General features: G+C 47.2%; 1 protein-coding gene across 1 annotated transcript in view; it reads right to left on the reverse strand.

Moving 5' to 3' along the window:
• GRIN3B (glutamate ionotropic receptor NMDA type subunit 3B) overlaps positions 1-15,329 on the reverse strand; it is a 73,763-nt gene that overhangs the window by 16,041 nt on the left and 42,393 nt on the right. The window contains exons 3-5 of the mRNA XM_058162554.1: positions 7,285-7,880; positions 5,593-5,881; positions 3,284-4,045 (exon numbers count right to left, since the gene is read on the reverse strand). Coding sequence (XP_058018537.1) covers positions 3,284-4,045; positions 5,593-5,881; positions 7,285-7,880 — 1,647 coding nt within the window. The remainder of the gene's footprint in view (positions 1-3,283; positions 4,046-5,592; positions 5,882-7,284; positions 7,881-15,329) is intronic.

Consider the following 15,329-nt stretch of genomic DNA (forward strand, 5'->3'; position numbering starts at 1 on the left):
GTAACTTCGAATGGTCACTAAATGAACTGTTATAAGTCGAGGACTACCTGTAGCCTACCACTGAGCATCTGTTCTGTTCCCCCCCATCTCTCCAATGAACACACGCCAGCCGAGGCTGTCTGCCAGCAATTTATGTACAATCGGCTGAGTGTCCTTTGGCAGAGAACAGTTCTGGCACTGTTTCTTCACGTGTCTGCCAAGTCTCTTATCAAGTAGCAGAGTGCTGACAATCTGTTACCAAAGCAACCAGGAGCCCGCAGAATAATCCAAAATTTACTCACAAAGAAATCCCAGCCTTCAATCCAAGAGCACGAAGCAGTTCACCCTAGTAGCTTGTAACTTTGTCCGACACAAGAGCCTACAGAGCAACCCCACCCGCTTTTATCCCCTGTGGGGTGTGGCTCCGTGACTCAGCACTCCCTGGGCCTGCCCCACCTCTTTCTCTGCTGCTCACACCTATTTCGACGTCGCTGTCTCGGATCGAGCCAAGATTGGTCCTCAGCAGCTGGCTCTTGGGACGTTGCCAGGGAGGGTCGGGGGAAAGAGGCCTTTGTCAGCTCCTCCTCCTCCTCCTGGCCTGCAGCTGGAACCTGGGACGGTGCCAGGGAGGAGGAGGGTCCGGGGGGGGGGGGGGAAAGGAGACCTTGTCAGCTCCTCCTCCTCACTTTCCGAGTCATCCGGCTCCAGGAGGCCAGGCCCGGGGAACGGAGCCACAACAGCATCTGCTGCTCTGGTAAATAAGAAGGGAGATGGGTTTGCAGACTCATCAAAGGGTTTGATCATCGAGGAACATCAAGGGGAGGAAACTGGAGTCACAAACTTTGTGTCAGGGTTCCAAGTAATAGATCCATTGCAAGCAAAAACTCCAAGGCAGGTAGATTCCTTGAAGAATAGCAGTATTAGCAATAGTAATAGCACTTAGATTTATATACTGCTTCACAGTGCTTTTACAGCCCTCTCTAAGTGGTTTACAGAATCAGCATATTGCCCCCAACAATTTGGGTCCTCATTTTACCCATTGTTGTGGCTTCAGCCCCCGAGCCTGGTCTCCTGGCAGAGAGTGACTCAGAGAGTGTGAGGGGGAAGAGCCGACAGGGCTTCCCTCTGCAGGACCTTCCTCTCTGGCTCCGCTCCAGGTCCCAGAGGCAGGCAGGCCAGGTGGAGATGACGAGGCCTCTTTCTCCCACACCTTCCTCCTCCCAAGAAATGCCTCAAGACGCAGCTGCTGACAATCAGTCCTGGTTAAATCCCAGGCATCGCAGAAAGGAGAGGCGGGAACAACAAAAGAAGGGGTGGGACAGGCCTAGAGAGTGCTGAGTCACGGAGCCACACCTCACAGGGTATAAAAGCAGGAGGAGCTGCTCTATAGCTTCTTGTGACAGACAAAAACTGACTCTTGGAAACTTTGGCTGCAATATTTTGAGACTAAGACTTTGGCTTCTGTTTATTTCTGAACTGCAGTTACGCTGGTCTGAGGAGATAAGAGAACTTGGCAGGCCACCGCAGGTTCATTGCCAGAACTGATATCTGTCATCGGAGTAAATTGCTGGCAGATATAGTCAGCTCGCGTGTCTGCTCGGTTGTGGTTGGTGGGGACAGAACACCCACCTTGGAAGGATGGAAAGCTGAGTCAACCTTGAGCCGGTGAGATTTGAACTGCTGAACTGCAGCTAGCAATCAGATGAAGTACAACAGAAGTAGCCTCCAGTACTACACTCTAACCACTGCGCCACCTCAGCGCAGTGATTAGAGTGCAGATATAGGCACATATCTGGTGAAAACCAACTCTGAAGGGCCCCTTGGGTTTCACCTACTGTATTTTTTGGATTATAAGATGCACCTTCCCCCCCTAAAAGGGGGTGAAAATTTGGGTGTGTCTTATACACTAAATATAGCCCCACCCACCCACTGGCCCCCACCCTTTGGCCTCTGCCTCCCAGCAATTTACCTCCTTGCAGCAAGCAGCAAGAAGAAACAGCCCATTTCAGCTTCAGCACAGCCTAATTAGAATAAGTTGATTTTGTTGGATCAACCTCCCGACACACAGTTGTTTCAGGCTGCAGGGATTGCCATTGCCTATTGCTGCGTGGGCCTCTGCAGCTTGCTGCAAGGAGGTAAATTGATGGGAGCAGATTTTTTTTTCTTGTGCTAATCAAGCTATGCCGAAAACAAAAATGAAAGTAAAGAAGGCTATTTGCTGTTTGCTGCAATGAGGCAAAATTGCTGGAAGGCAGAGGCAGATTTCTTTTTGCTTCAAGGTATTGGTTACCACCTTTAAAGCGCTCCATGGCTTAGGACCGGGCTATCTACGGGACCGTCTACTGCCGGCTTCTATCTCCCATCGTCCGGTACGTTCCCACAGAGAGGGACTCCTCAGGGTGCCGTCAGCCAAACAGTGTCGACTGGCGGCCCCCAGGGGGAGGGCCTTCTCTGTGGGGGCTCCGACCCTGTGGAACGAACTTCCCCTCGGACTTCGACAATTACCTGACCTTAGGACCTTTCGCCGCGAACTTAAAACTTATTTATTCCGTATGGCTGGACTAGCCTGATTCTTATTTTTATTGGATGGGTTTTTAAAATTCTGTGATTTTATGGGGAAGTACGTTTTTTAATATTTTGGGCATTTAAATTAGTTTTTTAAGGGATGTTTTTAATTATTGTATGTATGTATATTTTATCTGCCTGTTCACCGCCCTGAGTCCTTCGGGAGAAGGGCGGTATACAAATTAAAATATTATTATTATTATTATTATTTTTCTTGTCTTCCGCATCAAAAAAGGTAGATCTGGGAGTCTAATACTCCAAAAAATATGGTAATTAAAAGTGAAAGTTTTCCCCTCAAACCCAATCAATCAGTCACATGGCCCAATCAAGGCAGCATCCTCTGGTCATGTGATATCACTCCTCCTTCCTCAAACCAGGTGTGAAAACATCCTTGGTTCCCAGGGGAAAATATTTTGTTTCGACTACCCAGCTATCTCTCCTCTCCCCTCCCTATCCCTCAGCTCCAGGGTGGCTTCAGCCAGATCAGCTTCAGGGTTGGCACACTTCGGTTAGATGCAACACAACTGTTCTTTTTTTGAATGGTCCCCAAGGCTGGAAGGTGATGGAGGGGAAGCCAAGCTCAACTATGGGACACAGGCAAAGCAGAGGCAGAGAAGAAATTTAGAGGAAAGGAAGAAGATGGAGAAGAAGTTGAGTAAGTCAGGGAGACTAGGCAGGACACTGTGAAAGAAGGGCAAGGAGAGCATAGAAGAGGAGCATAGAAAGAAATTTGTTCAACCTTGGGATCATGAATCCCAGAGAGTTCCTCAAAAGTTTTTTCGCCCACCATCACTGCGGCCAAGTTGGCTGTGTAGCTGGAAAGGACCAAGAGGCAGAAGATGGCCCAGAGGTTCATGAGGAAACGGCCTGTCCAGCACTTGGGTGTCTTGCTGGAGACGGTGCGGCCAAAAAGGATGGCATAGCAGAGGTTCAGGGCTGAGGAGTAGGAGAAGATCTTCATACGGTTGCGGCCATGGGGCGTCATGCCGTAGGGACTCTTCCACTCGTACAAGGTGAGGAAGAGGGCCGTCATGTGGAGAGCCACGAAGATGCCCACCCACATGGTCCAGTGTAATGGCCACATGAAGGCCCCGATGGGCGATGCCGTGTCCCGGATTCTCACCAGGATGCCCAAACTGGTAGAGAAAAAAGGGCTGGTGAAGTCGATCACTTGACTCCGTGCGGAATTGATGCTGAAGGACGTCACGGCCATGTGGGCCGTGCCACTCAAGAGGTCTCCTACCAGACCCGTCCAGCGGCCATTCTTCCAAGCCCCGTACTTTCCGTCACCCACGATGTAGAGGTCGAAGTCAAAGGGCAAGTCTTCGGCCAGCTTTTCCAAGAGGTCGATGCAGTAGCCGTAGCAGCATTTTCGGTACTCCATGGGAACGGAGCCGTTCTCTGAATTCAGCTCCTCAAAGAGGGCATTGAGGACGGAGGAGTCGTTGGTGTGAGGATCCAGGCAGAGTTGCCCCGCTGGACAGTTGCCCTCTTCGTCTACCTGGAAAGAGCACCAGTTAATAACCTTTTGAATATCAAGAAGGAAATCAAAGGGGCTGGCTAGGAGAAACCTGGAGATCAGCCTTCTCAGGGATGAAATGCTCTGAAATCTGCTACCGGTTTGCTTCGCTACCGGTTCGCTTCGTGCGTACATGTGCAGTGCATGCCAAATGTGTGCTTTGCACGCATTTGCACTGTAGGCGCTACCGTGCAGCACTGAAAAAGAAGAATTAAGAAGCCTTTTCTGAGTCTGAAAAAGTAAGTAGAACAGCGAGGGGGGGGGGAACAGCTGTGCTGCGCAATTTAGATTCACTAGAAAGCAGGATTCACTAGAAAGCGAATATAAATCACACTGCACAGCATTGTTGGAAATACCAATTCGCCTGAACTGGTAGCATATTTTTTACTACCAGTTCACCCGAACAGGTAGCATTTTTTTCCTACCGGTTCACCCAAACCGGTCTGAACCGGTAGCATTTCACCCGAGCCTTCTCCAACCTGGCACCCTCCAAATCATTTTTAATCCCAGCTCCCTGCAAATAGATTAGGCGAATTAACCCAGAACCATTGCTGAACGCGTGGTCGGTAAGCGAGGACTACCGACGTGCACTTCTGTGCAATGTTGGGATGCACGTCTGAGAGGCTGCAGTGTGCATTGTAATATAGTGATGCCTATTTCATCCTGCTTTGGGGGGCACATCACAATTTGAAGCAGACTGCAGCAGGAGACTACAAATTTGTGTTCCCCATCTGGCTCACTTTGGATGTGCAGGACTACATCCTCCATTGTTCCCAGCCAATATGAAATTCTGCATATAGATGATGGATGTTCGCAACTGAGCCCAGAATTTCTGTGGCTAAGCAAGACAGTTGTTAAATGAGTTCTGCCTCATTTTATGACCTTCCTTGCCACGGTTGTTAAGTGAATCACTGCTGCTGTTAAGTTAGCAACACGGTTGTTAAGCGAGCATTGACTTTGCTGGTCAGAAGGTCACGAAAGGTGATCATGTGATCCTGGGGCATTGCAACTGTCATAAATATGAACCAATTGCCAAGCACCTGAATTTTGGTCGTGTGACCATGGGGATGCTGCAACGGTTGTAAGTTGATCATCAGTCATAGTGCTGTTGTCACTAAATGATTACACCAATGGCTGTAAATCGAGGACTACCTATAATCTGCATATCTGGAGAATGCCAAGTTAACCGAAGGCTGTTATATGTTAGCAATAGCCATAGCACTTAGACTTATATACCGCTTCTTAGTGCTTTACAGCTCTCCCTAAGCGGTTTATTGTCCCCCAAAATCTGGGTCCTCGTTTTACCGACCTCGGAAGGATGGAAGGCTGAGTCAACCTTGAGCCGGTGAGACTTGAACTGCAAACAGCTGGCAGTCACAGAAGTAGCCTGCAGTACTGCATTCTAACCACTGCGCCACCACAGCTCTCGTGGTGTTGCACAATTTTATATTTTTGTAAAAGAGGAAGGTCTGTGAGGCGATCAGCTCTGGTCAGCTGGTGCCCCCACATGTCCCAATGTACTTACGCACCTCCCGGATGAAGACAAAGGGGTGTTCCACCAAGGTCACCACCCGCAGCTTCATGCGCGAGAAGCCCCCGCCCTCGGCCTGGTTCTTGCGCTGCAGGTGCTGCGGCCAGCTGCCCTCCTCCGCTTCCATTTCACCCCCTTTCCAGCTGCCCACCGTGACCCACGTGGGCTGGCCCATCGAATCCCTCAGCAGGCTCCAGATTTTGTAGTGACGGTCAGTGTGGATGTGAGACGTGTTGTGCACGAAGACCTCGCCTGTCTGGCCATGGAAAGATGTGTTGGCTAAAAACCTGCAATAGGGAGAGAAAAAAGCGGGAATCAGAATAACAGTGTTAACAGGGACCTTGGAGGTCTTCTAGTCCAGCCCCCTGCTCAAGCAGGAAATACCATTTCAGACAAGTGGTTGTCTAATATTTTCTTAAAAACCTCCGGTGTGGGAGCACCCACAACTTCTGAACTTCTAATTCCACTGATTAATTGTTCTAATTGTCAGGAAATTTCTCCTTGTTTCTAGAATTGTTCTCTCCTTGATGCTGGGACTCTATGGGACTCTAGAAAGAGTGCAGAGAAGAGCAACAAAGATGATTAGGGGACTGGAGGCTAAAACATATAAAGAACGGTTGCTGAAACTGAGTATGTCTGGTAGTTTGATGAAAAGAAGGACTAGGGGTGACATGATAGCAGTGTTATCATGATAGCAGTGCAATATCTCAGGGGCTGCCCCAAAGAAGAGGGAGTCAAGCTATTCTCCAAAGCATCTGAGGGCAGGACAAGAAGCAATGGGTGGAAACTGATCAAGGAGAGAAGCAACCTAGAACTAAGGAGAAATTTCCTGACAGAACAATTTATCAGTGGAACGGCTTACCTCCAGAAGCTTGGAGAACGAACCTTCATCATCCTCATCCTACACCCGAGCTACAGATATTCGCCCATCTATTGCAAAGCCAGATTTGCTTAATGTCCGCATGATTCACTTAACAACCAATTTGCTTAAATGACTTTGGTTAAAAAAAGGTCGTAACATGGGGCAAAACTCATGTAACCACTGCCTTGCTTAGCAATGTGGGGCTTAATTGTGGTTCTAAGTCGAGGACCAGGGGTGGGCTGCTGGAGGTTCGCAGGGGTTCAGGAGAACTTCTAGCTAAGATTCTGTGCAGTTTGGAGAACCCAAAATCCCACTCCACCCCGTCCACCTCGCCCCTCCCAGGAGTCCCCACGTGGCCCATTTTGGATGCAGGTAAGTGCAGGGCACGCATGGAGACTCGAGGAGGGCGAAAAACAGGCCCACCAGAAGCTCCAGAGCAGGGGTCTCCAACCTTGGTCCCTTTAAGACTTGTGGACTTCAACTCCCAGAGTCCCTCAGCCAGCAAAGCTGGCTGAGGAACTCTGGGAGTTGAAGTCCACAAGTCTTAAAGGGACCAAGGTTGGAGACTTCTGCTCCAGAGGGCCTCCGGAGCCTGGGGAGGCCGTTTTTTGCCCTCCTGGAGGCTCGAAGAAAACTGTGGTGCAGGAGGCCGACTAAATCATGCCCACCCTGGCCAGCACACCCAGCCACTGGGCAGAGAACCCCTTGCTAAAATTTTTGAAGCCCACCCCTGTCGCGGACTACCTGTACAGAAACATGCAGGCATGTTGGGAAAAGGGATCAGTTGGTTACTCTTAGGGATCCAGAAATCAAGGGAAGCTTACTCACTGGGAAAGGTAGAGTCCAGAGGATTCAGTATCCACAACGTGTTTGTCATTGCAATTCACCATGTTCTGGATGAGGGTGAGGTCAGGCCGAATATAAACAGCCCGGGAAATGGCACGGGACACCAGCTCTATGGCGTCCTGGATGAAGTGTTCCAGGGAGGGCCTGTCCACCTCCCCAAAGGCCAGAAGACCTAACGGCAGCCCCTCCGTCTGGAGCTCATCCACGTTCTGGGGTTGCCCCAAAATCCAGTGGAACTGCTGAGTGACCCCCAACTCCTTCGCCATCCGGAAGATGAGCTGGGAGAAGGGACCATTGCAGCCGAAAAGCAAAGCCGGGCCGGGCAATTCGCGATATTCCTCCAAGTGTCGCCGAAGGTGACGAGCAGCTTCTCTCTCATCCAGGAAGCTCAAGTCGATCACAACCGTCTTCTCCAGGTGGGCGTGGCTGGTCCAGAGGTCAATGAAGGCGGAGGCATCCCAGGCTTGGCACAAAACCAGGGTGACGTCTTGCCAACGGTTGGCATGGAAGATGGTGACCAGCAGGTCCAGGAGAGTCTCGAAGTCACCACACTGGTCCATGTGGAGATGGAAGGGGTTCTGCCAGAAGGAGTCAGGAAGGGGAGAAAGAAAGTAAAAGCAAACGAACACAGGTAGTCCTCGACTTACAACAGTTCATTTAGTGACGGTTCAAAGTTACAACGGCAATGAAAAGAAAATGACTTAGGACCATTTTTCACAGTCCCAACCTCTGTAGTATCTCCAGGATCATGGGATCAAAATTCAGATGCTTGGCAACTGCTTCGCACTTATGGCCGTTGCTGTGTCCCAGAGTCATGTGATCCCCTTTCGTGACCGTCTGACAAGCAAAGTCAATGCGGGTGGGTGGGAAATCCAGATTCACTTAACAACCGGGTTACTAATTTACCCAGCTGCAGTGATTCACTTAACAGCTGTGGCAAGAAAGGTTGTAAACTGGGCCAAAACTCACGTTGTGGTCTGTCAGCAACCTACGGCGCTGGTGGCAGAATCGGACAGTGATGAGGTGGAGGCGAGGCCAGGGCCATCGAGAAATGGGGTGTGGACTCCAGAGCCTCCAGAGGCCGAGAGTAGCGAAGAGGAGGAGGAACTGGGAGAGCCTGTCCCTAATGCCCGAATGAGAAGAGCTGCCAAGAGGCAGGAGCAGCTCAAGCAGAGAGGTCACCTCGGGGGCAGGGCCAAGAGATAATTGGCCCCTCCCATAAGGTTTAAAAGGAGACCGGCATCGGTGTCTCAGTTTGCCGGAAAACAACGTTGGAGCTGCGCTCATCCCATTCTCTGCTCTGGATGTTTCTCCGAGGAGATCTTGGCAGCTCTCCATTCTCTGCTCGAGACGCTTATCTGCAAAGGACTTTGGCAATTATTAAATTGGACCAGCTTGGAGATAATGACAGACTGTTTTGTGTGAGAAGCCTTTGCTTTCTTTTGAGTTTCACGATGCTGGGAATGAGTTAATTCCCAGCTGCTTCAATAAAGTTTATTTTCATTCAGGACTGCGTTTGTTGCTACCTGCTCGAGTCTGGGTCACAACAACTTAACAAAGGTCTTACTTAACGACAGAAATGTTGGGCTCATACTTTGAGGACTACCTGTAGAGATTTTTTTCAATTATGATACAAGAGAGATGAAGTTTGCAACCCCAGACTGAAGTTATAGGAAGGGAGATGCCATCAGCCTGGAAAAAAACATCTTAACATCTCTTGGACTCTGGAACTTCGGGTCTTCTCTGTCTTCAAGCAGTGGGTGGACATGGTTAGCACTGATGATGTTACCTAGTTTGGGTAATGAAACGTCTGCAAGAAAATAACCAAGCTCAGAGCACCAAGGACCCCTCATGCCAATCCTGAGCAGGGGTGAAATGCTCCTGGTTCAGACCGGATTTTTTTGTTTTTGTTTACATTTATATCCCGCCCTTCTCCGAAGACTCAGGGCGGCTTACAGTGTATAAGGCAATAGTCTCATCCTATTTGTATATTTTTTACAAAGTCAACTTATTGCCCCCCCCAACAATCTGGGTCCTCATTTTACCTACCTTATAAAGGATGGAAGGCTGAGTCAACCTTGGGCCGGGCTTGAACCTGCAGTAATTGCAGGCTACTGTGTTCTAATAACAGGCTTCTTAACAGCCTGAGCTATCCCGGCCCTACCGGATTGGCCGATCCGGTAGCGATGTCGGCGGGTGGTTCAGAGAACCGGTAGCAAAAATCTCTGCCCCCCCCGCCCCGCTCATGTCCACCCAATCACCCGGTTGCCCACTTGGCGCTTCTTTTAAAAAGTGCTTTTAAAAGTTTTTTAAAAAAAGGCTCTGATGATCACAGCTAAGCTGTGCAATTGTCAGAGCCTTTTTTTTACTTTTAAAAGCATTTTTTTTACAACCTATTCGGCTGTAAAATAATGTAAAATAATGCTTTTAAAAGTAAAAAAAGAGATCACATGCCACAGCTGATCACACACACACACCCCGCGCTGTTCTACTTACTCCATGCCTCCTTTTGGCGTGCACTGTGCGCAGGTGCACACCCCGCTTTTGGTGCGTGGTGTGCACTTTTTTTTTTTAATTTGAATTTATATCCCGCCCTTCTCCAAAGACTCAGGGCGGCTTACATTGTGCAGGGCAATAGTCTCATCCATTTGTATATTATATACAAAGTCAACTTGTATTGCCCCCCCAACAATCTGGGTCCTCATTTTACCTACCTTATAAAGGATGGAAGGCTGAGTCAACCTTGGGCCTGGTGGGACTCGAGCCTGCAGTAATTGTAATTGCAGGCAGCTGTGTGTTAATAACAGACTGCATTAGCCTGTTGAGCCACTTCCCAGCCCTGAAGCAGTAGTAACCTGGTTCAGATTTCACCACTGATCCTGAGCTACAAATATTCTCCTCTAGAGGCTGGACAGCTGTCCATCAGGATGAATCTGGCTCAGCCTGCTGTCCTTCAAGAGACCCTTAAAATGAAGCTCTTTCCACAGATACTGGGCTGAGATATTGTGTGAATTCAATTCATTTATGGGATTGACGTGGCCTGTAGTTTTATTGGTTGTGGTTCTGCCAAGCTGGCGAAATCAGGAAAGGCATGTACAGTTACTTCTAAGCAGTTTCCTTTCTTGTTCTTCGCTCATAGACAGAAATCTTGCCAAACTAAAGCTACTGCTTGCAGGCATTAGAATAGAATAGAATAGAATAGAATTTTATTGGCCAAGTGTGATTGGACACACAAGGAATTTGTCTTGGTGCACATGCTCTCAGTGTTACATAAAAGAAAAGATACGTTCATCAAGGTACAACATTTACAACACAATTGATGATCAATATATCAATATAAATCATAAGGATTGCCAGCAACAAGTTATAGTCATACAGTCATAAGTGGAAAGAGATTGGTGATGGGAGCTATGAAACGATTAATAGTAGTGCATTAAAGATACATTCTGAGAATTTCTAAGGAGGAGCCATCTTTCTCCCATCCAAGCTATCTAAACTTTGCTGTCTCTTGGTCTTCTGGAAAGCAGCCCCTCCCTCCTGGGAATCCAGGATTACAGATAGCCCTCAAATTACAACCAGTCGTTTAGTGACTGTTCGAACTTACAGTGGCATTGCAAAAAGGGACTTATGACTGTTTTTCACCCTTACGACCACCGCAGCATGATCCAGTTACATAATCCAAATGTGGACGCTTGGCAATTGGTTCATATTTATAACGGTTGCAGGGTCCAGGGGAGTCACATGAACCTCTTTTGCATCCTTCTGACAAGCAAAGTCAATGGGGAAGGCAGATTTACTTTACAATTATGTTACTATGTTAAGAGTTGTAAACCTAATCTAGAGTTGTAAACCTAATCTTGCGTAGTTTCTTTTCCAAAAACACTACACTACTAACCAGAGCATATAAAACATTTGCTAGACCAATTCTAGAATACAGCTCACCTGTTTGGAACCCTCACCATATCTCTGACATCAATACAATTGAACGTGTCCAGAAATATTTTACAAGAAGAGTTCTCCATTCCTCTGTAAACAACAAAATACCTTATCCCACTAGACTTGAAATCCTGGGCTTGGAAAACTTGGAACTCCGTCGCCTTCGACAAGACCTAAGTTTAACTCATAGAATCATCTATTGTAATGTCCTTCCTGTCAAAGACTACTTCAGCTTTAATTGCAATAATACAAGAGCAACCAATAGATTTAAACTTAATGTCAACCGCTTTAATCTAGATTGCAGAAAATATGACTTCTGTAACAGAATCATCAGTGCTTGGAATACTTTACCTGACTCTGTGGTCTCTTCTCATAATCCTAAAAGCTTTAACCAAAAACTTTCTACTATTGACCTCACCCCATTCCTAAGAGGACCATATATATATATATATATATATGTCTTTGGTTGTTCGGGTTTTCTCCCGTGTAAAATTGGAAGTGTCTTGGCGACGTTTCGACGAAGTCTCATTCGTCATCTTCAGGCTTCAGCTTCGTGCTTCTGGGAGCGAAGCTGAAGCCTGAAGATGACGAATGAGACTTCGTCGCCAAGACACTTCCAATTTTACACGGGAGAAAACCCGAACAACCAAAGACCTATATACAAACACCCGTGAAAACCTCAGAAAACAAATATATATATATATATATATATATTTATACCTATATATACTATATAACCTTTCTGTATGATAGTTACATATATTGTTGTGACAAAATAAATAAATAAATAAAAATAAATAAATACTAACTTAACAACTGCATCAATTCACTTAACAATTAATCAGTGAACAACTTGCCTGCAGAAGTTGTAAATGCTTCTTAAACATTTTTAAGAAAATGTTGGATAGCCATTTGTCTGAAATGGTGTAGGGTTTCCTGTCTGGGCAGGGGGTTGAACTAGAAGACCTCCAAGGTCCCTTCCAACTCTGATATTATTATTATAACAACTGTGGCAAGAAAGGTTATAAAATGGGGCAAAGCTTCTTTAACAAACGGATTGAGCAACAGAAATGTTGGGCTCAATTGTGGTTGTACCATACATTCCAATTTGAGGGCTGGGCAGGGGACAGAATGTATCTGCCCTCAGTGTGGAAGGGATTGCCACTCTCAAATTGACCTTTTTAGCCACACTAGATGCTGTTTCCAGAGCACGATACCATAGTCTTTTGAGACTGAAGGATGCCAATAGTAGTAGTAGTAGTAATAATAATAATAATAAAAAATACATTCCACCACAGGTTCCTACTGCTTTTCCAGTGTAATCATTTTAAAATGATTATATTGGTTGTTTCAACTTTTGAAACTGCAGAGTTGTCTGTGTGTGTTAATTGGTGGCTTCAGAAGTGGAAGGGAAGGGAAGGGAAGGGAAGGAAGAAAACAAGAATGGAGAAACAGATGGACAATCTCTTTATAAACAAAACTAAAAGGCTTCTGATAATCCAAATTTTCTGAACTGCAAACCTTGTCTGCTTAGGGCTCGGCTTAGCTACTTTGAAGCACCACTCTGCACATAAAAAAGATGTTGAGACTCTAGAAAGAGGGCAGAGAAGAGCAACAAAGATGATTAGGGGACTAAAACATATATAAAGAACGGTTGCTGGAACTGGGTATGCCTAGTTTAATGAAAAGAAGAACTAGGGGTGACATGATAGCAGTATTCCAATATCTCAGGGGCTGCCCCAAAGAAGAGGGAGTCAAGCTATTCTCCAAAGCACCTGAGGGCAGGACAAGAAGCAATGAGTGGAAACTAATCAAGGAGAGAAGCAACCTAGAACTAAGGAGAAATTTCTTGACAGTGAGAACAATTAACCAGTGGAACAACTTACCTCTAGAAGTTGTGAATTCTCCAACACTGGAAGTTTTAAAGAAGAGATTGGACAACCATTTGTCTGAAATGGTGTAGAGTTTCCTGCCTGGGCAGGGGGTTGGACTAGAAGACTCCCAAGGTCTATTCTATTCTATTCTATTCTATTCTATTCTATTCTATTCTATTCTATTCTATTCTATCCTATTCTGCAGGACCTGTGGACAGCTGCTATCCTGGGGAGCCTCCCTGACCCTTATGAAGAGCTTTTGAGAGTCAGGTGTGGATAAAAGCATGCCTTTGCAAAGGATGAGTGCAGCACAAGCCCTCCTCCCTTTCTGCTTAGCAGTGTCCCAAGAGGGTTGGTCACTGCTGGCCCCCCTGTACCATCCTTAACCCCACAACCAGCTGCAGGAGAAGGCTTAAGCCAGAAGTGGGGCAAGCCTGTAAATGTTGTAGCTGCCACCAGGGGGCAGAAGACATCCGCAGCTAAGCTTAAATTCAGCCCCGCCAAAGAGGTCTCCCATCAGAATAAAAATAAAAGTGGAATTTCAAATAAAGCTAAAGGCTCCCGTGAGTCCAGTTTCGGGCAAAAGATAGAAGCAGTTTGCGCTGTCTATTTCTAGGCTGGCGTAGTGATTTCTTAGCCTGGTCTACAACCCCGAAATTCTCTGGGGATCTCCTATGCGTGTAGACATCAGGTCTCATGCTGATTTGATCCGGAGGAAGGAATGATGCAGCCCCATTTCCATATCACCCTCTAAAAGAGCCCCCCCCAAACTCACCAGCTCATGAAGCCTTGGATTGTTTATGGACACCCATCATTTACTACATGATTGTAATTTAACTTATGGTACCCGTGTGTGTGTGTGTGTGTATACAGTATATTGTTGTGGTCCGTCAGCAGCCTACGGTGCTGATGGCAGAATCGGACAGTGATGAGGCGGAGGCGAGACCAGGGCCATCGAGAAATGGGATGTGGACTCCAGAGCCTCCAGAGGCCGAGAGTAGCGAGGAGGAGGAGGAACTGGGAGAGCCTGTCCCTAATGCCCGAATGAGAAGAGCTGCCAAGAGGCAGGAGCAGCTCAAGCAGAGAGGTCACCTCGGGGGTAGGGCCAAGAGATAATTGGCCCCTCCCATAAGGTTTATAAGGAGACCGGCATCGGTGTCTCAGTTTGCCGGAAAACAACGTTGGAGCTGCGCTCGTCCCATTCTCTGCTCTGGATGTTTCTCTGAGAAGACCTTGGCAGTTCTCCATTCTCTGCTCGAGACGCTGATCTGCAAAGGACTTTGGCAATTATCTAAATTGGACCAGATTGGAAATAATGACAGACTGTTTTGTGTGAGAAGCCTTTGCTTTCTTTTGAGTTTCACGATGCTGGGAATGGGTTAATTCCGAGCTGCTTGAATAAAGTTTATTTTCATTCAGGACTGCGTTTGTTGCTACCTGCTCAAGTCTGGGTCACAACAACATATATATAGTAGATATTGTATCTTTTTGTGTGCCTATACACACTATACTATGTAATATGTATGTACATATATGGCATATATATATAGGATTAAATAGTATATTTTGGATGTTCAGTAGTAGTAAATAAATAGGGAAATTGTATCTCATTGAAAACTTTGAGGCGAGGAGAGGCCAGGCACCCTAACCCTAACCTTTGACGTGAGTGACATCAAGTTGGCCACACCCACCCAGTCACATGACCACCAAGCCATGCCCACCCAGTCACATGAACACCAAGCCATGCCCACCAAATAAGCCACGCCCACAGATCTGGTAGTAAAAAAGTTTAGAACCCACCCCTGCGGTAGTCCTCAGTTAGTAACCATTTGTTCAGTGAACGTTTGAAATTATGGTGGCTCTGAAGGAGGAGATTTAGGGCTGGTCTTTGAAGTTGCGGCCATCCACACGATCACGATTTGGGCTCTTGGAAACCCGTTTGCCGTTATAACAGTTGTAGTTCTCAGGGTCATAAACCTTCAAGCTGACAAACGCTGGCTTCCGACATTACAGCTGCGATTACACCTGCTAGTTATTCCAATAAGAGGCCATACTCATGCTGGGGGTTCGCAGGGGTTCGGGAGAACCTCTAGCTAAGATTCTGTGCAGTTTGGAGAATCCCCAAATCCCACTCCTGGCTGGCCCCACCCACCCCACCCCTCCCCTCCCAGGAATCCCCACCCAGCCCGTTTTGGATGCAGGTAAGTGCATGGCACG

This window comes from Ahaetulla prasina, chromosome 1 (genome assembly GCF_028640845.1).
Source record: "Ahaetulla prasina isolate Xishuangbanna chromosome 1, ASM2864084v1, whole genome shotgun sequence".
Lineage (NCBI taxonomy): Eukaryota > Metazoa > Chordata > Lepidosauria > Squamata > Colubridae > Ahaetulla > Ahaetulla prasina.